Raw genomic sequence first — 24,061 nt, forward strand, 5'->3', positions numbered from 1 at the left:
GAGATGGGAGGTAGAGGTTAGGGAAATGGGTGAAGGTAGTCAAAGGATACAAACTTTCAACTATAAGATGAATAAGTTCTAGGGATGTAACATACAGCATTGGTGACTATAGTTAAAAATATTATAGTGTATATTTTAAAGTTGCTAAAAGAGTACATTTTTTTAATTTCTCAGCCCTCCCCCCCTACGTTGTAATTATGTGAGGTAATGGATGTGTTAATTAATCTTATTGTGGTAATCATTTTGCAGCATATACATACATCAAATGATTACATTGTACACCTTAAACTTACATAATGTTATAAGTCAATTATATCTCAAGAAAGCTGGGCGGGCAGGGAGGGGAAGGAAGTAAATGTTATCAATAGTTAAAGACAAAAAAATGTAGCCACCAACAATCTGATGAAAATATAGCTGATATTTAACTGATTTCAGGATACCTGATAGTTCTCTTGTTTGGCAAGCACTTCTTAAGCATAAAAACTATTGATGAATTCACAAAAGAAAATACGCATTTACATGATAACACACAAATTAAAATTTGATGTACTTCAAAACCATCATAAACACAGTTAAAGGGCCTCCTAGGGAAAATGTTAACCTGTGCTCACAGGAGTGCATGAGATGGCATTTACACACCAGTGACGGTGTGTAACTATTTCTGGGAGATGATCTGGCAGTATGTATTGAGAGCTTGAAAATGTTCATATTTGTTAAAAACCCAGTACATTTACCTCAAGATAATAAGTTGCTTCTTGTTCAAATATTTACATCCAATAATGTTGATCATAGGGTTAATGATTGTTACAACAAAAAAATTAACAAGTGAAATGTCCCACAATAGATACTGGTTAAATAGATTTTAGAGCTTCTGTATGCTGGTGTCTCATGAAGTCCTATGGAGGCTTTGCAAATCCTGATACCCAAGAATATGCCATAATTAAATGCTCTGGATAAAATACTGTGAAAATAAATGGAAAAAAAATATACAAGACAAAAAACTGCATGATTTCATATTTATCTACCCACCTGGAAGGAAATATAGCAAAATACTAACCATGCTTATCTTTAGGTGTTGGGAATATGGTTCATTTAAATTTTCTTTTGTATGTGTTTCTGTGCTTCCCACACTGAGCATGAATAACTTTTCTAATAAAAACGTGGTCAGTGATGTTTAAACAAAGAACACTGTAAGTTCTGCTTTGCACTGATAAGTCTAGACGGTCAACATAAAAGGTTATTGTTTTGTCAAATCTTTAGGACTTGACCTTCACATGTTTCCCCTTCTGTCATGAAATCAGTTACACGGAAATAGCATAATCTTTTTGATCAATCAGTTGCTGACATTTATTGAGCACTTACTAATCCCTGGGTCTTGGTTTGGCCTGAAATTGTGTGCTATTCAAAGTGTGTGTCACTTTCTAAATTGCCACCAACATGTGTGATTTCAGGGTGGGCCACAGGGTTTCATAGGTGCTTGAACACCTCTGGAACCACTCGCCACACTGAGCACAATTCTCTGCCCTCTGAGCTGGCATTGTCTCTATCCCAGCTCTCTCTCTGTGAGTTTTCTCCACACAGGCATCAGGGAGCAGGGCTGTGGCAGCGCTACCTGCTATGACAGAGAATAATGATGCCTTCCTTTCTGTCAGCAGAGCACTCTTGGTCCCATATGGGTGCCTCAGTAGTTAGCTGCAGTTAAGTACTTTGAGTATTGCATCGGTTGTGCTTTGGGCATGTATCAAGGTTTCGTTGTGATCTCTGTAACCTGGCAGAAAGACAATGCTTTCCCTGAAAAAGGATGTCCAGTCGGTCATATTGGAGGTCACAGATTTGTTTTTGTTTTTGTTTTTTAATGTGGTCACTCACAGAGCATACAGTGGTTTGCAATTATCCACTAAATCCGGGGCTTTCTGCATAGGAAGTGGCTGTTTCAGCATCCTGGGGAAAGCCAGGTTCTAGGACTTCAAATGCCCATTATCAATGACAATTCCGGTGGAGGATGTGCCAGCTAGAACAACCTCTCTACAACTCACCTGACCCAGAAGGCACAATTCTTTCTGGGTTAACAGAAATGCTAGAATTGAAGAATTACAAAATTCTGAATGGAGGGTTGTAACATGTATGTGTGATCCTTTGCCTCCTAAGCTTTTGTACTGCTAGTCTTTGGGGGGCCTTACCATGGCCCATGTTCACTACACCTGTGCTAGAAGCCTTGTGAGGGACTCTTGTGCAGAACCCCAACCCTGGCAGAACTAGTCTCCAGGGATGCTTTGGGGAGAGGCCTTGGCTATGGCTGTTCTTGTGTCACACAGGTGTTAGAGAGCTTGCCAGAACTAAGCACCTGGAATCAGGAGACCTGTGTCTTCCCATTACCAAGGACAGGGTTCCACACCTGATCAGGGATGTCTGATTTCTAAGTAAGGCAGTGATGCACCCCGGCTGTGTGTACAGACTTCAGAATTCAGCTAGTGTGGTTTCAACTCTGCTTTGCCTGGCAATAGCTATGACAATGGGAAAGTTGCCTAACCTTGTGTTTTTCTTTTTTCTGTGACTCAGATTCTTCATCCACATAACAGAAAACAAAGCAAAACAAAACAACCCAAACCCAGTTTATAGGATTCTGTAAATGAGATACATTGTGTAACTTCTAATGCACAATGAATACTCGATAAATGGTACTTCATAAAAAGAACATGCGACTAGCAATGCAACCAATTTAGAAAATCCCCTTCTCTCTGTGCCTGTGTTCTCATCTCTAGTATCAGAGAGCAGGCCCACATCACATGTGTGACCCCCTTGGCTTTTAAACTTTGATGATCTCAGATCCTGTAAGTCCACAGAGCAACAGGCATTGAGGGAACCAGGAAATGCTGAGGAAGCGACAAAGTGCTTGCAACAGGGAAATCTGAGCCCACAGCGCCATCTAGCCCGCTCTGTGGACGCCCTCTGCACGTGTGTCTCCAACACGGTGGAGCATCTTCCTCTTTTTATTTTTTTAAAGTATAATTATCAGAGCTTATGTTTCACAGTTAATGCTGTCAAGCCTTTTAAACTAATTGGTCCTTTATAGAAAATTTAACTGAAAATTAACACATCTTTTAATAACATTGCCTTAACTTTAATGGCACTTTGCCTTTCGTTTATAATTGCGCTAAAATTGTCATTTTCCATGTCACAGCTGCCATTTTTTATAGTTCCTCGTTTTCATGGTGTAGGTTTTTATTTTTAGTATTTTTCTTTCATGAGGATGAGAACTATTTGACTTTTTTTGTTTTTTTCAATCCCAGGCCTCCGTGGCCTGATGTGACAGCGGTGACACATTCTGAGTCCAACAGAACATAACTACTGTTTGTCATACCAACACCAATGCGAGCTCAGCTGCCTCGGATGGCCCATGGCTGCTCACTCTCCTTGTGAACAGTAGACATGGATATTCTTGAATGGAGGGTAAGGAATAGGGCCACGGGGGAATCATTTGTTTAGGTAACTTATTTCACATGTCACTGGGTCAGTCTGGGCTAACCAAGAACTTGGTCTTCTCCATAACACAGTTCAAGAGTTCAGTCCTTAATGCAAGGACAGTTAAGAGAGTAAGTCATATGGGTCCATCTTCCAGATGGGCACACTCTCCAGTGGCATTATAAGGATGCTGGTGGCATCCACAAGAAGGGGCATCTTCTAACCAAGACTGAAATGTCTACACCCAGACTTAAACTTCACTGGATGTGGTCTTTTGTACTCAGAATACTCATGGAGTGGCCGATGGCCTTGCCTGTCTGGCTGCTGCTTGTATATCACTGCTTGCAATATCTATTGCATTCTGACCCCAATGGCTGTCACCCACTCCCTCAGACCAACCAAACCCAGCTCAGCCCTCCTTTTCAGCTCTTGCTCTTTCTTCTGCCTGGGAAAGCTAGTCACTCTGACTTCCAGGTACTTTCTTCTTCTGATTTTTCAGAGTCAGCTTCAAAGTAACCGCCTAAGACAGCTTGACTCTGACCACTTTGGCTAAACCAGGTGTCCACACCCAATCCAACTGCTGCATGTGCTTCAGATCAGTTACCCGCATCGGACAGCCTCACTCATTCATTTCCACAGTTACCGCCCACTGGAATGAAAGTTCAAACAACACGAGGACAGTCTTCCTCTTTCTTCTTCTCTACTCAATCCCAGACATGGAAAATAGGGCCTGGCATGAAGTAAGTGCCGGACTAATGTATTGATTAATAACAATAAGTGCATATAAGGCTAATTATGTGCTAAGTTCTGCACGAATCACTGTATAACTTAACCCATTTAATCATTTCAACAATCCTGTGAGGTAGGTGCTATTAGTATCCCCATTTTAAAGATGAGAAAATGGAGGTGCACGGAGAGTTTACAATTACACAGACAGTAAATGGCAGTGTTGAGATCCGCATCCAAGCAGTCTAGCTCTTGAGTCCATGACTCATCTTCCTTTTCCAGGGAGGGTCCAGGTAGAACTCAAATGGGGGTGATGGTAGGGGGGAGTAGCGGCTGTGTAGAAAATAAATCTGAATATTCATGTACCCATTTCAGCTCTAACTACAGAGAGGCTTCCTTTCATCTTTGTGTGTGTGTGTGTGTGTGTGTGTGTTTGTGTGTGTGTGCAGTAAGTTGGTATCATTCTGAAAAATACGTTTCTTAGTTGTGATAGTCTTAGAGGCGTACGCTCATAAGCCTAATTATCCCCTCTCATCATGTGTTTCTGCTGCTGATTTGCAGGAGAAAGCCACGAGGCCTCGTCTGTAACATCCCTGTCTGTTCCAGAAATGCCTGTGATGAATCCAAACATTATTTTTGTAATAAATGAAGCAATAAGCAGCAGGAGTTAAGTTTTAAAGGACAATATTCAGGGAATGTTTAGACACATGATTAAATGACAATTTGGGGAGAAGTGCTAGAAAAATGAGAGCATCGACATCTCAAGAGGTGTGTAAATGTCATGATGTTGCCTGTAAGAGAATGTTGGAGATGGAAGCTTACCTCTGGCTCCCGCTGCTTGGGGGAGTCTCACTTCCTCAATTTATATTCCTGCCCACTCTTTTAGTTCCTTCTAGTTACTGCCTCCATCTCTGACTCATGTGTTATTATATATATACAGATAGATGATAGATAGATAGATAGATAGATAGATAGATAGATAGATAGATAGATACAGATATAAATTAGGTTTGGGGTAGAATGCAAAGAAATAACAGGTAACATTTTATCAGGTCTAGATCCAATTAGATCTGTTGAACCAGACCCATTTCAAGACCTCATTGTGAAACTCACTCATCATAGGCAACAGTGGATCAGTTAAATATGTCTTGCTGCAGCACTTAAACCAGATTTCTTTATATCATTGCCCCCAAATCAGATACTGTAGCCGAAGTGTCTCCCACAGTTCTGGGCCCTCAGTAAATGATGCTGCTGATGATAATTACAATGACAGTTACCAGACTTCTGACACCCTTTGTTCCCAGGCTGGAATTCAGAAGCAGTGCTACTCTCAGACTATTGTATCCACACATGACTTCTCCACCCTCTCCCAAATACTTTAGTTTGCATTTCAAAGGAGATTAGAGTTGGCTTAAAAATTTTTTTTTCTACTGATGGGAATTTCAGTTGTTACCATGTCTTGGCTATTGTGAATAGTGCTGCAATAAACAGAGGGGTGCATAAATTTCTTTGAATTAGTGTTTTGGATTTCTCTGGATAGATACCTAAGAATGTAATTGCTGGGTTGTAAGGTAGTTCTATTTCCAGTTTTTTGAGCTACCTCCATACTGTTTTCCATAGTGGCTGCACCAATCTGCAATCTCCCCAGCAGATGACTGGATTAAGAAACTGTGGTACACTTATACAATGGAGTATTACTCGGCCATAAAGGAGAATGAAATTTTACCATTTGCAATTATGTGGATAGGCCCAGAGAACATTATGCAAGTGAAATAAATCAGACGGAAAAAGACAAATACCATATGATCTCACTTATATGTGGAATCTAAAGAATAGAATAAATGAACAAACTAATCAGAAACAGTCTCAGAGATACAGAGAAAAAACTGAGGGTTGCTAGATGGGAGGGGGATGGGGATGAGGGAGAAGGTGAGGGGATTAGAAAGCACAATTAGTAACCACAAAATTGCCACAGGGAAATGAAAGACAGTTTGGGGAATATAATCAATAATGTTGTAAAGATTTTGTAGGGTGTCAGATGGACACTTGTCTTATTAGGGAGACCAATTCATGGATGGTGTGGATGCCTGACCTCTGCGCTGTACAGCTGAAGCTGAATAATAATAATGGATGTCAACTATAATTTAATATATATATATATATATATATATATATATATATATATATATATACACACACACACACATATATATAGTCACAGGATATAGAGTACAGCACAAGGAATAGTGTCAGTGGAACTGTAACAGCTTATATAATGTCAGCGGGGTAGTAGATTGGGGGAGGGGGGTTATCACTTTGCGAGGGGTATAAATGTCTAACTGTTACATTGTTTTGTACACCTGAAACTAATTAAAAAAATTCTCAAACTACTCACTTTGATTTCTCTGAGTTTCTAGAAACTGGATCCCTAGTGATACTGTAGACAGATAGCTGTGCAGTTCAAATCCAGATGTGCCCCCACCCCCATCCTATGGCAACCATGTGTCTGTCTTATGGGCTGTGTAGAGCTAACGTTCTCTGGTGCTTAAAACCAGATTTGTTCCCTGGAACCAGGACTGGCTTCATGGGTATGTGGCCTGTGCAGTCAGTCGCCCACGGCCCATGCTCAGAAGGGCCTTTACTTGGCTTAATGCTCTGCTGTCACCATTTTGAAATTCTTAATCATTTATGAAAAAATGGTCTTGCAAATTGTGGAGCTGGTCCTGCCTAAAATACACTGAATGGCTGATACATAAAAACTTAGTAATTGTATACATTTGAATTTTAAACCGTTTTAATAAAGTCTTTTGTGATTCAGAAAAATAATGTATTATAAAGAGTTGAGTCATTTCTTAGAGCGAATAGCCTTCTGTAATCTTGCTAAGGAGGATCACAATTAAAGTGAAATTTTGAAAGAGATGAATTACAGAATTCTGTTTGAAGCTGAACTTCGAGATGCTGAGGACCGTTATAAAGAGCATGGTGGTGTATTGAGCATCTCCGGTAGCTTCTACTATTCCTTCCGGCCTGCTTAAGGAGTTTGCCCAAACTGAGCCCGACATCACTAGCAGATAGAAAGGTTTGGCTCCGTACCCTCAGGCCATCAGGAAGATCAGAAGCCTGGGAAACCAAGAGTGCCCTTCTCTAGAGACTGTCTTAGTCTCCTTCTTGGCTTGGAAAGCAATGGTATGGCATGGAGCCCAGTCAACCTTAATCCAGATGAATGTTGTTTCATAATTGTTTTTAAATCCGTAGTTCTGATTTCTAACTAAGATAGGCTTGCAGTTGGACCACATTCAGCAATACAGAATAACCTAAATTAGTCTTAAAAAGCTTTATGTTTTTTCTTTCTTCAAATGGAGGTCCTTCTGGGATTAGCTTTAATGAATAGATGAGAATAATGCATAATTAGCATATCAGTTGTTTAATACATTCAGGAGAATAAGCCTTCTTAAGCACATTAAGGAAGGTATGTGTATGGGAACTCTGAGCTATGTTTATGGTTAATGTGTTCAATAAAACTCTTTTTCATGGACGCTCCAAAGGTCAGTGTTTATCCAGCCTATGTCTGGATTTTCACAAATTGTGAATTCCAAAATAAAGAGGCTTTTCTATATAATAAATAAAGACACTCAGTGGGAACACATCACAATCCTCAGGTTACCATCCATTCTCATGTCTGCTCTTACCTTTTACAGTTAAGGATGGCTCCATTCAACTGGGACCTACGTTTTACATGTTGCTTTGGTCTCAAAGTTCTTTTATAACTATCAAGTTGTAAAAGAAACCAAAGATGCTTTTGATCGCTCAGCCAGCCAACCCTTCGCTCTAGTCCTTCCCTATAGCAAAGAACAAGCCAGGCCTGGGCCTCGCCCAGGACTTCCGTATCGGTGACTGGTAGTGACCTAGGAGTCACCCTTAACACTTTGTTCTCTTCCATCTTCGGCTCATAGTCAAACTATTGCCAAGTCCTATCAATTTTACCGACAAACAGCATTCAGATCCATCCACCTCCCTCCAGCTGTGCCAGCTCTTAGTTGAAGCGATGAGAGCCTCTTTGCCATCTTGCCTCCCGAACCATCCTCCACACCCCAGTCAAGGCAATCCCCTTAGAACATAAACCTGATCACGTCACTTTTCAACCTGAAACCCTTCAATACTTCCCCATTGCTCTCAGGAAAAAGACCAAAGCCATGAAAATGGGTCTGAGGTCTTGCAGGGCCAACTTTGCCGTGTGCACCCCCTTTCCCTCCCTCACTGTGGTCAAGCACACAGCTTTTCTTTGACTTCCTGAGACTGTCAGGTTCCCCCTAGCTCAGGGCCTTTGCACTTACTTTCCTTCTTTAGGGGATATCCTTCCTCACAAAATCCCCGCCCCCCTTTGTCGTTCAGATAGTGGCATAAAATGTGTACTATTTCTTTGTGGAACCTTTCTCTGATGCCAAAATCAGGTCAAGTGCTCACCTATATTTATACATAGCCTTCCTTGCACTTTCAAGAACTTATAATCAAATGTTTATTTGCATGGTTATTTGCAGTATCATTCCAGACTGCGAGCTTTGCCTGGTTCTGCCCTCCACCATAGCTCAAGCTCCAGCCCTGTGCCTCCGGTGTAGGAGGCTGGAGGGGCCGCACTCCTGGATGCCCCGCCCACCCCCAGACGCCCCACCCACTCCCCGGACGCCCCGCCCACTCACCGCACTCATGAGAGAGTCCAGGACGCTGACGGCAAATGCTGTCCCACATGCAAATGGCTGCGTGAGGTACAGTTCTGTGTCGGGGTCATCGTCATCGTCTTGGTCCAAAAACTGAACATTAGTATCATTCACTAGAAAAAGTGTAAAAGAAGAATTAGCTCAAAAGACCACATACAGGCAGCGATATCAGAGAACGAGCAGGCTAGTGATTTAGAAACACTGAAGTCACTGGAAAGGAGAGAAAAGCATGGGAGAAGCCATAGATGGATCTGGGGGGGGGGGTTGGGAGGGGGTCGGGGGGACTCAATGGACTGCTCCTATGAGATTGCTCAAGTTTCCGAGGCTGGAGAGCGATGAGATCCAGCCCGCTCGCCCCACGCGGGCTGCGGGAGGACTGGTAGAAAATACTGGTCAGTCCTTTGGTATAGTTTTGGAATCATGACCAAAAACACACCCTGAAGTGTTTTTTGGTAGCCAAGTCCTTTGAGAGATGGACCTATTTCAAGGATGAGTAGCCACGAGTAGCCATGCCAGGATGGTAAGTTTAGCCACAAGGAAAAGAAAGCCACTTATTGAGCGTGAAGAGCAATGGACGAGGCGCAGCACAGCAGCGGCCACGAGCAAGGGGTTCACGTGCAGGCACGGCCCACAGCCTGCCCTGGGTGGGCCTGGATGGGGGCTGGTGTCCAGCGCCCACGCCCGACAGGCTCCGGTTAATACAAAGACAACCCCACGTGGGAGGAATCCCAGACTGTCTCTGACAAAGACTTGCTGTGCGTGCCGAGGCGCGTGGGGACACCCACGTTCTCCCTTCCCCTTCTCAACAGCGCCGTCTTTTCTGTGCTTCAGCTCAATCTGTTGCAGCATTTGATGTGGGGTTTTATTTCCATCTGAGGATTCCTCAAGGACTCCTCCGGCACACGTGTACAGACTGACTGGCTGTGTCACTGAGATGTCTTTAACTTATTAAAAATTAAGTGACAAATTAATTTCCATTCCCATCTTGGCTTCGGAAATGATCAGTTTTGTAGAGCAAGTAATGGGGTGTGTGTGGGGGGGAAGTGTGTGGAGGGGGAGGAGATGAGCCCTCGTGATTTCTGAAATAATTCTCATGTTTTTAGGAAAAGAATAGATGAGGTTTCCTTCTTCTGATTCCTTTCTAAATGTATCAGCCGCTACATTATTAGCGTTATTGTTTTATCTTTTTTTCCAAAAGCAACTTTTTGGATAACTTTTCTTTCTCTAACTTCTGTTTGTTTATTGTATGAGGCAGAATAAATGACAACAGGGTTAAAAGCTAGGCATGGAATTATGTTTAAATGATACCATCTTGTTTCCCTAGAGAAAGATTCTAATGGGGAGAAATCTTGGCGCTGTTCTTCCAAAGTTTATCACATCTGGGTCCCCATCATCTCAGCAGCACATGAGTTACAGGCCAGCAGGGGAAAGTGCAAAATGTGATCTGACCACTAGGCTTTGGATCCAGGCTCTGCACTAACTCCCTTGAGTAAAGCATTTCATCTGCTCTACACTTTAGTTTCTCTCTCTGTAATATGGGGGACATAGTAGCAGCTCTCATGAGGTCGTCAGGAGGAGCCCGTGACATTGTGCTTGGTGAGCCTGGTCCAGTACCTTGATAAAAGTTAGCTGCTCTCAGGACAGCCTTTCTGACATTAAACGTTCTATCCACCCACTACATTATGGAAATACCCAGCTTCCTTCCACTCTTCTCAGAAGAACTTAGGCCTTGTTCAGGGATCCTACTAAGGTCAACTTGTAGCTTTCTCCCCTCCTCCATTTACCCAAAAGCATGCCGTGGACCACAGTTCAGTCTTCCTGCTTTGCGAATCAGAAAATATAAACTCCTGACAACATGCAGAAGGGCATGGTTTTAATGATTTGTAACAGCCAAGGAAGGTGTGTGCACGGACACGCCAAAAGGAATAGCATCTGTTCCCTCTTTTCAAGACGATGGGCAAGGGTGGGTACTAGACTTGGAGGGGACATGGCCACAAGTAGAGGGAGATGACACTACATTTTCAGCCAGCTGGGGGTTTGAGTCACTGGGAAAGGACCCGAAGTCACCAGCCAGGGTTCAGTGAAAACCCTGTGTATTGTTCTAGATTACCCAGTCTCAGAGGGAGAACAGCCAGTGTTACCCAAAGCCTGTTTCACAGAATAATACTTACATGGGTGCTAACAGGTAATTAAAACGACCACTCCAAAATGCACGAGGTCAAATACAAGTGGGAAACAGATTGAACAGCATGAAACACATTTCCCTCTTATGGAACTTCTAGGGGCCTCTGACCCAACAACATCTCCAAATGGATGAAGACTGGAATCCACTACACAGTTTAAAAACTTGTTTGATCTTGGCAGCCTCTGTGGTTTGCAAAGGGCATTCTCCTGGCTTGGCACAATGCAGAAAACATCTCAGAACACGTAGGTACATAGGTAATATCTGGGGGGTAAAGTGGTCAGAGGATGGTGGCATGATTGCCAAAGGTGGTATGACCACTAGAAAAATCGGGCTTAAGGCAAAAGGTAAGGGTGACAGGACCACGTGGAAGGTTCTCTGAGCTCATGGAAGACATCTGGTGAGGGACAGAGGCTTGTGGAGATTCAATGATACTTGTTGAATGCCTGAATTCTTTTGCCTCAGATTTGGGACACGAAGCCTTTTCTTTTCTCTTCTGCTAATCACAAGTCGAGATAGCCTAGCTAGTTGGCAGCCCATTAATGCCAAATAGAAAAAGAAAATCCTGGCTGTGATGCTTTCAAAATGCTTCTAAAGGTTTCTGAGATGGGGGTGTTTGGATGAATTTTCCAACCAGAGGTCTGGGCTGCATGAGCTCCCTGGACTGCCTATGACACTAAGGTTCTGAGAAAAGTGGTCCAGAAACCTAGGCTTTTAGCCAACTTCTCTGAACATGAAAAAGACACCTCTTCTACCACTAGAAACAAAAAATAGTGTGATCTTCCTTGACCAGAGTCAATTTGTCCTGATAAATAGCTACGTCTACACTAATGCAGTGCTGAGTGGTGGACAATTTATTCCTTAGTTTCCAGACACCTCACAAGCAAGATTACTGTGTTAAAAGCTGCTCTCTTATTTTGAAATATATTTTGGGGCCAAGAGAATGGCATGTTAGTTTCATTTGTGAGACGTTTGAAGGCAGGTGCTCCCCACCTCTCTCCCCACCTCTCTCCTGAGCAGCACTTTTGCTGTCTCTATTTAGAAGATCAATCCCCAGTTCTGAGACCTGCTGCCGATGGGTGCCTTTCGTGGAGTTATTAACCAACTTATGGGGAATCGTGGAAGGGCTTGACAAATGCAGCCATGACCAAGCCTTTCATCTTCTTGCTGAGTCCACTCTGAATCTCCCAGAGAAGGCCCTGGGCCAGTGGGATGGGGGGTCAGAGTGCAGGGCTGTGTCTCAGTGGCTCCTAACCTCATCTTTGGCACCCTTCCTGAAACCTGGCGTTAGTAAGAAAAGGTCCCCTAGGAGCTAGCTGCTTTTATGGCTTCAAAACCAGAACTTCTGAGAAAGGGCCTAGTATGAAAAAAAAAAAAAAGGCAAATAAAGTCAGAATAAAGGAAAATAAACAGCTGGAGGGAAGGCACTGTCTTAGGTTTCTTATCTTAAAATTTTTATATTTCTCCTTTGACTTCCTCTGAGAGCTGTGAAGACATGTCAGTCAAACTGACAGTATGTTGGAAGAGGAATCATATAAGGGAGAAGGCGGGAGAGCAGGGGGACACATGGAAAAGAAAAAAAAAAAGACTCATGCCAAAGAAAATGAATTAGAGCAAAGATGCTTTGAAAACAACTGCCAGGTCAGATGGGTGTGATCAAAGGTTTACTGATGCTGTGTGGGGGAAAAAATCATTAAGAAAGGCCAGAACAAGACAGTCGATTCCAACCAGAGCCACAAATAAAACACATTCAAAGCAGTGCCATGGGGTAGCCTTTCTGTTACAGCCAGTGAAATAAAAAAAACAAGCTGATGATGGTTGGAAACACCAACAGCAGAACAAAAGGAGATACTGATGTGAAGGAAAACAGTGCTTCTTACCCAGTTCAGTTATCATTAGAATGTGTGTCCCACTGTTTTTTTCCTGATTGACAGATACCAAAGGCAACTTGCCAGGTTTAGCTAATTGGATACAGCATTTAAGGGTTGGGGAAAGGGAGTGGAGGAAAGTACAGAAAAAGACAAGAGTGAGGGACTAACAGAGGAAACATACTAAAGTAAAGGGACCCAGGACCAGGACCATAGACAGTTAGTATTTGTCTTGGAGGGTAGAGACCACTCAGCAGTTTTGCAAATTCACAGGTGGTAGCAGGGAGTGCCATGGCCAGGTGAAAAGTTGGATTCCATAGCCAACAATCGTGGCCCTAAAAACCCCATCGTTTTTTGGACCCAAGTGGCATTCACTGAAAGTGGCCTTTGTCTGAGAAGTTCAACCAGGAGACATTAAATGTAAGGTTCTAACACATTAGCCCAATCCATCTCGCCAGTTCTCAGAATGGGTTTGGCTTAGACCTGAGGCTTTGTACTTCAATGGAGGGTTCTGACTGGAGGAGCTGTCCAGAGTTGCTTCAAATGAAAATTACCAAGAGTGCATGGACTATGCCTTCCCTCCCTTCCTCCCCTTCCCTAATTTATGCCCCAATCGCAAATCCATTACCTCATGCCCCTTTGAAAACAGTGACGAGCATGAAGTAAACTGTCTATTCATCTCAGAGGAAAGCTAGGATCAGTTTTCCTTTTGGTAATCCGATATATTTGTATTCATACCTCTCTCCAACCTCTCTCAAAACAAACCCCACTAGAGTCTATTGTGCTGAAGGAGCAAAAAAACAGGCCGACCTCCTCATATCCTACATGGTTGGAAGAGAGGACCCAAAAAACCCACCCCAAGCTGCCATTCACCCTACCTAGTTCAGTGATGATGGGGATGTTGACCCCAGTTGTGATGGATGGCTGGCGTAGCATCCCATGTACGGGGCTGTTATCTGGAGAGGATCTGTCCATTCCTGGAGGTGTGAACCCTGGCGGGAAGGAAAAAGAGAAGGGAGAAACATCAGAGATGTGGAAATTTGGAAATAATAATAGTTCCCAAAAAAAAGGAACTGTGAAAAAAACAAACATAGCTTATGTATCATTTACAGGTCAACAATTAGCACTCCGGGGATAAACTCTGATGAGTTGTTTTTAGGACAAACTGGAGACCACGGTATGTAATTCTAACCCAGTTTGACAGTGCCTTAACACCAGTCTCTGTGCCAATTATTTATCTCGTCTTGCTCACGGATTTTTGTTCCCCTCCCCCTCCAGGCACACATGAGAATTACCCCTAAGTGCCTCCTTGAAGGTAGGAGGCCATGTGACATAGGAAACCCTCTGGCCCACGAGAAGAAGCAGAACAATGCATACCATCACTTCTGGTACAGGTATTTGATCTACTGCCTGTCTTCCCAGGCCATGGCAACTGTGGGAACGTGGGTTACTGTGGAGATGAAGGCTGGCAACAGCCCTGGATGGTACCCCAGACCCACAGAGCATTCTGAGTGAATGAAAAAGCAATCTGTGTTGCTTTAACACATTGAGATCTGTGTGATTGTTGTTATTGTTGCTGTTGTTGTTGTTACCAAAGCATAACCTAACCTGTCCTCTTATCTGAAATGGATTAATTGCTTATTCTCTTGCCAGTGAGTGACTTAAGCCTGGGTTTTTGACACAGTTCAGGCCAAGGGGAAGTGGGAGGAAATCTGCTCGGGGGCTTTTCGGAACTGTTTCCTTTCTCTTTAAAAGAATCACATAGGAAGAGATTCTCTTTTGATCCCCTGGACATTGTTTATGTGGCTGCAGTGCTGGAACTGTGGCAGCCATCTCATAACTAGGACCGGCACCGCTGAGGACAAAATCGGCTTAATCACACTGGCTGAACTGAATGACACAAAGCACTGTCCTTGAGTTTCTGAATTAACCAGCCCTAGAACCAAAACCAACAGAATGCAGGATTTCTTGCTACATGAAATTTGAAAAATATATAAATGAGATCATAACATATAAAAATGAGATTGTACATACATGTATTTTATATATAAAATGAAAAATTTATATATAATATGTATTACATATTATATATTATATATCGTATGTCATATATTATACATACAATAATACATAATACATAATATATAATATATATATATGTAATTTCTTACAGTAAAAAATCCTGAGGTGATGGTTTTATGCACATATCCACTATATATTATATAGTATATATACATATACACACAATTATGTATTTATATAATTGAATGGCTTTGAGTTGTTTTTGCTTGCAGCTGAACTCATCCTGCCTGCTGCATATGCCACCTGTTCATAGGGGATGCTTGAACTTCCCAGGGTGCCTCACACAGGTCTCATAACATAGATGTGGGCACAGTCAATTGGAAAGCAGCCTACATGGTTTCTGATTTTTGCAGTTTGGGCTTCTTTGGATCTCAGACCCAAATCCCAAGTACATATTAGAATGAGCTTGGCCCAGCCATAAACTCAAGTTTAGTGAGGGTGAGAAATCCTCCAGCTTGGCTGAATTTCTGCCTCTTTAAGGATAGAGACATATAAACAAGAGACATTTATTTACCTCTTACATTCCTTTGGTGAAAATTAACTTTACCAAGTGAAGCACATGGCAATGGTACGCTCCGTGCTGGCTGTGAGGCCCAATCTGCTCCCCTACCTTAGAACAGGTAGACACATTTGCTTTGGTTTTTCTTCTTTGTCCTTGATGGACAGCTATGTGGGCTCATCAATGAATTATGTCACTGGCTAAGTTTCCAAGGACAAAATTCCAAATAGATTGTGTGACCAGATTCTTTACTTACTCTCCAGTAATGTGACAAGTGGGGTTGAACCTGGCATAATGGTATGTGTTGAAGTTTTATCTATCAGGAATGAAATGACAGGTACTCAATAATTGCCTGTTGTTTTGGAGGTGCAAAATGCATGAAATGCCAGAAAAATATAAAAGGGTTTGCCTATTTTCTGCTCTTCTGTGTATAAATTTCATACTATAGAGTACCATATTTTCAGAAAGGAAAAACAAAGTGTTATTTACTTTTCTTTCCCTGGTTGCACTTAATTTTATTCTTTATATTGATAGACTGTGCACAGGGTCATTTAAAATGATAGTGCAGTGTCCATCTTTCTAAACTTTTGAATGTGTATTTTTCAGCCAACCACATAACCAAGAACATGCATTTTAAACGTTAGCTGTTTTCTTCCCCTAGAATAGTGAAGGGGAAAACTAAACTGTTTTCATCAGAAGTTTCATTCAACAGCCTGAAAAACTACAAGTGACAGCTGTGCAGATTCAGTGGAAGTGACGTTTTTGCATTTATTCACCTTGACAAGCAAACACCTTAAATCGGTAATGCTATATGCATAATACATCCATCATCAAATGCTGACTTGAGAAAAATACGGGTTTGTACATCAAGGAATAGCACCCATAAAACAGGGAGAAATGCAGGTCACATGGTATTAGCAGAACTGTATTTCATTCCCAGAACCTGCAACAAGCCAACGTGTCCTTTTATTTTATCTTATTTAAAAATTCCATTTTCAGCTGTGAAAAGACTCGATTCCTTTGCATGAAACCTTCATTTAGAAATGACAGGCTTGCATCATAGGCCTCTTTCATTTTGCTTTCATATTCCATTTTCCCCTTCAGTCGCCAAGCCTGGTTCCATTAGCATCTGCAAACTGACAAACTATGGTGGGTGTCCAAAGACACCTCTCCATTAAAGGTCCTTCTGTCTCCTATGCATGACCCCAAGAACAGGGTGCTTTTGTTGGCAAGAAAACTTCAGCAATTATAATGTGTCTTTTTCTTTTGATACTTTTGTAGCCACACATTATTAAACGCAAAATAAAGACAAAAGAAATAGACTTCATCTTTTTTCTCCCCTCCTGTAGAGTTGTGTTAGAGATGAAAGGAATTTATTAGCATTGGTTGTTTTGTTTTGTTTTGTTTTGTTTTGTTTTGTTTTTCTTAGAGGTCCTAATATGGAAAGATTGTGGTTGGAAATGGCAGGACTGACCTGGATTCCCTAAGTGACCTTGGAGTGAATAGAATTCAGGCACCTTCCATCTGAAGGGATGAGGCAATCTGGCCTTGGATGCCACTTGATGCCATCTATACCATTCGTCCCAGCAGCACTTGATAAAGGGACAGATCTAAATGGCATCCAGGTTTTTGATTGTCTTGTTCCTCACCCCATTATTGTTTGCTGCAGTGGACACATTTTCGGTTGAACTTTAATTCTTTCTACACAAAACTGCGCTCCAGTTCTGCATATGAAAGCCTGGGCACCTGGAATATACTCTATGGATCCTGAGCTACAACGAGAGAATAGTGAAACTGGGACACACTCCCTTCATTAATTCAACTAACACTTGGGAAATTAATTTCAGAAATGGCCACTTCTTTTTTGCCAGAAGAGATAACTGAAAATGTTGGCATTAGAAAGATGGCATGAAAAGTTCTCAATCAGAAAAAGATTCAAGTTTAATCACCTACAGCCCAAGCTCTTACTGAGATGGACTGCTGAGTCTTTAGATGTGTCCCTATTCGTCTCTGTTAAGCATGGACATGGGAGGCAAGTGTTGGGCTAAAAATGGCTTCCAAAGAATACCTGATCTCCTTAAATTGAAAGCCCCTCCTCCCCATTCCAATCCTCAGGGGCAGATGTGATGGACTTACATTATCTGTTCTAATCCTTTGGCATCAGGCAAAAATGGGCCCAACATTGGCACCTGCCAAGCATGCTCACTCCACATGCTGTATGAGAGCCTTAAGCAAGAGACTGGATTTTCTTTTTCTATAAACTTCCGAGATGGTCTACAGAACACCTGGCCCATAGAGAAGAAACAGAGTAGACTAGTGAACAGCATGGGCTTTAAAGTCAGATGTCCTGGGTTCAGATTCTGGCTCATCCAATAATTAGCCATGTAACTGTGAGCATACTACAAACTTTCTCCAAGGCTCTTATTCTTTGTCTATGAACCGAAAGTATCACAGGGTAGTTGTGAAGATAAAATCAAATTGTGCATTCAAAACAGTTAGTACAATGCCTGGTATGAAGCAAGTACTCAAAAATGTTGACTACCGATGTTGATACTTTACCAGCTACACGGTAAGTATTTGTACTTAGGGCACAGCATCCATCACCACCTCTCCCTATGGATAAAGAACTGAGGTAGCTTTTGATAGATTTTTCTATAAGGAATTTTCACATAGAGAAAAATCATGGAAAATTAATAGGAAGGCAAGGAGCAGTGTGGATATATTTTGGTAGAAACAATCAGATCAAACCAGTGATAAAAAAAATACAACCCAAAATATTTAAGGAAGTGGGATTTTAAATATGGGCATAACTAAAATTTTCTTTAGGTATGTGGGAAAACTGGTAGCCGGTCTTCATGTATTAAAAACTCTTAATTCCTAGGGCAACTGCAGAATCTCTCTGGAGTCTTCTATTCTAGACCTAATCTCCCACTTCCCTTAATTATTTAGGCGCATATACTTTCCTCTGTTATTTCTTGGGCTCCTAAAATGGTTTTCAGTACTCTCTACATTCTTTTGCAACATTTGTGTTCTTTACCATATGTGTTACTGTTGGGTTCAGGTAACCAAAATTAGTAGTGTCTGATGTTCTTTTCATGATATTCGTTGCTCCAGAAGCTGGCAGGACTCAGCCTCTGCCAGGGAAATTACGGGAAGGTTAAATGACCTTTAGTTAAATTAGACAAGGGCATTTCAGTTAGGATGGCTTTGAATTAAAGAATTTAATACAAACACTTGGTCTGTTCCTAAGAAGTGCACGGATATCAAGGAGATCACCAAGATTTCATTTTTTATTAATTGTTTTGGGTTCCTGCTGCAAGCATGCACACATACTTAAAGGAACTGAATGGTAAGGTAAGGGCATTCTAGATGTAGACTGAGTAAGATAATTGAGAATGAAGGTGGGCTTAAAAAGAACCTCAAGACAAAAAATAGCCAACATTTATCAGATGCTTACTATGTGCTAAATTCTGTTCATATAATAACTTTAGTTGTCAAAACCATCCTATGTAGATACTACTATTTTACAGATGAGGAAACTGACGCACAGAGAAGGTAAGCAATTTGCTCCAGGGCATACATCTCGGGATTAGCAGATCTCAGATGAAAACCTAAGTAACTTGGCTCCAGAATCTCCTGTAAACCACAATGCCATATTGCTTCTTCTCATATGCCAGAGCTGTACTAAGGGATTTTTCATGGGCCCATCTTGTTTACTCGTCACAACAACCTTATGAATATAGGGACTGTTCATATTCCCATTTGATAGATATGGAACATAATCCAGAGCAGTCAAGTAACTGTCTCAAGCATAGCCAGCTGACCAGTAGCAGATCTGAAAGCTGAAGCCAGGCAATCTGACTTCAGAACCCATGGATAACACCACCCCATGCCACCTTCCCTCTGTGTGTGAGATGGTCTCTCCTTCTCTTGTGCTGACACTGGCAGGCAAGCTTGAGGCCAGAACCAGTCTCTTTTATTGTTTTCACTTTTAAACAATAGCAGACAACAACGGGGACCCAAAGCTTAACTTGCTTTGGTCTGGTAGCACGCACAACTCAGTACATATAATAAATGCTTTATTACAGTACTTTTCCATGGAGGAAAACACAAAGTACTTTCTAAATCTTCCCAAGCCTTTCCTGGGAGAGAGGGAGATGGAAATTCCTATCAATCATGTCCCCTAGAAGAGATGGAGAGATGAAGGTAAGTGCCTCCCCCACCCCCATAGAGTTAACATAAAGGAATTGGTTCAAATGGTTGGCCAAATTATCTTTTATTGTGTGCATATAAATGACGGTTAGAAATCCATATGCTACGTTAAACTAGGGAAATAAATTAGGCCGAATCATCTAGGTTTGCTGAGACAGGTACTCAATGTGAAGTTGTAAAAGGGAAAGATCACCGTTAAAAATGATCTATAAAGACATGTTAAAACCAAGAGAAACATCTCATATTACATCATCTATGAGATGAATTAAATTTCCTGTTAATGCCAGTAAAAAAAAAAAAAAAAATCCCAAAGCCAAATATCAGATGAAGTGAAGATCAATAAAAATATTTTGATAAGTAAATGCAACAATGCTATTTAACACGATTGGCAACCGTTGAAACATAAATTATCCAAATTTCCCATTGCTGCTTATGGGAAAATTATGCAGATTAGAACTTGATTAGGCTTATATCATGAGACTCAATTTGGACTTTTAATCTATTAAGCTCCAATAAATGAGGCATTTGAATAGCTCCCCTGAGCAAGTACAGTAATAGCCACAGCAGTCATTCTGCACTATGTATTCCAACAAATTCCTCAGCAGCTGAAGTAAAGAAAATTCCACGTACACGAGCGCAATTGCTTTCTAACTTGTGTGTATGTGTGTGTGTGTGGGGGGGGGGTGCTGGGAATCCACGTGCACAGGCTTGCTTTGGGAAAGATTTTTGAAAAATCTGGCCAAGGGAAAACCTCAATTGAACCTTGTAATATTTTTTTCATAGTAATTTTCAGTGGCTTTCCATAAATTTGGAGTCATGAAGGCCAGGCAGCTGACCTGTGTTGACTCAATAAAATACGATTATTTACCAAGGAAGCGACTTCCCCTGACACGGCCCATAGGCCTCTTTACACTGTCAGGAACCTCCCACAGGGTGACAGAGGTCAGTGTGAGGGAGGGAAGGAGGGGGAACTCCCCTGCCAGTTTCAGCTGTGTTATCTGCTTTATTCCAAATAACTCATGTGCTTCAAGCTGATAACTGTCCCCCATCCAGAGCCTTAGGACAGAGTTTTGAAATTGTATAAATAGACAATTCTGAGAAACCTAAACTACACCATTGGGTCTCTTTGGGCTCTTTACCAATCATTCTATGTTAGAGATACAAGAGATTTTGAAATCCTCGAATCAATCCCTCCATTTTGGAGATGAAGAAACTGAGGCTCAGAGCAGAAACATTATTGGATCCAAAGTCACGGAACCAGTTGGTGGCAGAGCCAGGGTAGTTGATATCTGTTACCTGTTCCCCTTCAATTCCTTCTCCATATGAGAAACCCATTCCACAGCGTTTTGGGGGTGGGGTGAGGGGCTGGAGTGGGGCGTGACAGCCCTGTCCCTACCCTGGCCACAGGACGGCAACATTAAGCCAGACAGTGTGACTTCACAGAGTCAGCGGGATGGTCCCCATCATCCTGGCCACATGATTGGTTTAGAGATGGGCCTGTCCCCCGAACTAGGGCCAATCCGTGTTCTCTCCAGAACCTTATGTAAAAGATGCAAAAGATGCCGTGGGTGCAAAGCCAGAAGGATGTGAGGAAGGGGCTGCTGGTGACCATTTCACCCACCACGGGCAGGTGGATCAAGGCGTGAAGGGAACGACACAGAGCTCCAACATCTTTCAAGCTCCTGGGCCCAACTGTGCCTGCAAACACAGGCGCCCAGGTGGATGACTCCCTTTTTACTTAAGCCTTTTCAAGGTGGATTTCTATCTCTTACAACCAAAGTGCCCCGAATACTATAGTAACTGAGAAAAATCTCCCTTCTTTTCTTGGTGAAATGGCTCCTGCATGTCTGATTTTCTATTGAAATAAGTGACTGTATCTATTTGAGGTGTTTTGTTCACTTCCAGTGACCAGGGGCAAGATGTGGGCCAATACTCCATCCCTCCATTTCTTCTATTTACAGTAAATAACACTGACATTTTTAACAATCCTGTTTTCTAGAGACTGTATTTGAGGAGTGCCTTGGGAAGCTGGCTCTAACCACTGAGTCAAGTACCTCATCTCTTTTTAGAGTTTGCATTTGTATCTGATCTAAACCAACCAACCAAAGTTCTCCATAGCTACTTGCCCATTCCCTTTCCTAAGATACATTCAGCACTTAGACAAATCTCACACACGAAACAAACACATTTGCAAAGGTTGTCTCTCCAAGTAGGCAGTTTCTTTCTTTAAAGTAAGCTTAACACATTGCGTACAGTGGGGTTTAAATCCCTCGTGAAGATTCTCATGATCCATACGCAACATGCTAAAGAGCTTACTGTTTCTGTCTCTCAGAGAGGTTGGTGGAAGGGTAGAAAGGAAGGGAGGAAGGGAGGCAGAGGGAGGGAGGAGGAGAGGAGGGAAAGAGAGAAGGGAGGGAGGGAAGAGGGGAGTTGGATGGAGGAAAGAACAAAGCTAGTCACAATTTAAACACAACTAAGACTACAGAGTTGGAAAGAAACCTAATTTCACCTGGTCTAATGTCTTCATTTGCCTAAGAGCTCATGGTATCCTAGCAAAATTTCTATTGCTCAATTGCTTTTTACCCCCTCCTAATTCATCTTACAACTTAAAAATAAGATATTTTAGCGATATGAATCTAATGACAAAATTTTACATACCCTTTGTCCTAATCAATTTCACTTCTAAAAATATATGCACAACTATAGTTTCCTTATTTTAAAAATTTGGTTACAATGTTCTTCATTTGTAGTTATTATATAACAATGTTAAATTGAAAACAACTTAAAATGGATCAAAGACCTAAATATAAGACTTGAAATAATAACATACATAGAAGAAAACATAGGTATTAAACTTATGGACCATGGTCTTAGAGAGAATTTTATGAATTTGACCTCAAAGGAAAGGGAAGTAAAAGCAAAAATAAATGAATGGGACTATATCAAATTAAATAGCTTCTGCATAGCAAAAGAAACTGTCAACAAAACAGAAAGGCAACCAATCAAATGAGAGAAGATATTTGCAAACAGCACTCTGATAAGGGGTTAATATCCAAAATATACAAAGAACATATACAACTAAACAACAAAAAAAGATCCAATTAAAAAATGGGCAGAGGACCTGAGCAGATACTTCTCCCAAGAAGACATACAAACAGCCAAAGATACATGAAAAGATATTCAACTTCACTAGCTATTAGGGAAATGCAAATCAAAACCACAATGAGATACCACCTCACACCTGTTAGAATGGCTATTATCATCAAGACAAATAATAACAAGTGTTGGAGAGGCTGTGGAGAAAAAGGAACCCTCATACATTACTGGTGGGAATGTAAAACAGTATGGAGGTTCCTCAAAAAACAGTATGGAAAACAGTACGGGGGTTCCTCAAAAAATTTAGACGAGAATTATCATACAACCCTACAATCTCTCTTCTGGGTATCTATCTGAAAAATTTGAAAACATTTATCCATAAAGATATATGCACCCCTACGTTTATTGCAACATTATTCATAGTGGCCAAGACATGGAAACAACCGAAGTGTCCTTTGATAGATGATTGGATAAAGAAGATGTGCTACGTATATACTATGGAATATTACTTGGCCATAAGAAAAGATGAAATACGGCCATTTGTGATCAAATACAGTATTTGGATCTTGAGAATATCGTGCTAAGAGAAAGAAGTCAGGTGGAAATATCAAGAACCATGATCACTATTATGTGGGATGTAAATTGAAAACAACAAACAAGACAAACAAACCAAAACTCATAGACACAGCCAATAGTATGGTGGCTACCAGAGGGTAAGGAGGGGGAGGTAGAAAAGGGTAAAATATATGGTGATGGAAAGAGATTTGATTTGGGGTGGTGAACACACAAGGCAATATACAGATGATGTACTATAGAACTATTCATTGAAACCTATATAATTTTACTAAACAATGTCACCCAAAAAAATTTCATAACTTTTTTTTAAAGTCACACACACAGAAAAAAACAACATGAATGTTCAGTTTTAGGAAACTGATTGTTAAGTATACATCCACTAAAAAAAAAATGCAGAAAAACATTTAATGACATGGAAAAACGGCCATGATTAAATATTTGTGGACAAACACAGATCATATACTAACATGTACAATCCATTTTTGAGGGTGAAAGTATGTGTATCTACAAAAACAAAACTAATATGTCAACTTTCTTATGCCTGAGTGGTAAAATTATAGGGAATGCATATTTTCTTCTCTTGGCTTTTATGTAGTTGCTAAATGTTCTAAAAATGAATGTGTTTTCTTTGTGCAATAAGAAA

General features: G+C 41.3%; 1 protein-coding gene across 39 annotated transcripts in view; it reads right to left on the reverse strand.

Moving 5' to 3' along the window:
• Positions 1-24,061, reverse strand: part of KCNMA1 (potassium calcium-activated channel subfamily M alpha 1) — a 713,000-nt gene that overhangs the window by 32,252 nt on the left and 656,687 nt on the right. For 21 of the 39 annotated variants that reach the window (XM_074339646.2, XM_074339645.2, XM_074339666.2 and 18 more), the window contains 2 exons: positions 13,832-13,945; positions 8,886-9,016 (listed from right to left, as the gene is read on the reverse strand). In XM_074339646.2, the coding sequence (XP_074195747.1) occupies positions 8,886-9,016; positions 13,832-13,945 (245 nt within the window). Of the gene's footprint in view, positions 1-8,885; positions 9,017-12,965; positions 13,047-13,831; positions 13,946-24,061 lie in introns of all 39 variants that reach the window. The other 18 variants (XM_074339641.2, XM_074339640.2, XM_074339642.2 and 15 more) reach the window with 1 other exon arrangement.

Source organism: Rhinolophus sinicus, chromosome 15, assembly GCF_057876585.1.
Source record: "Rhinolophus sinicus isolate RSI-liver-muscle chromosome 15, RSI-T2T, whole genome shotgun sequence".
In the NCBI taxonomy this organism is placed as follows: domain Eukaryota; kingdom Metazoa; phylum Chordata; class Mammalia; order Chiroptera; family Rhinolophidae; genus Rhinolophus; species Rhinolophus sinicus.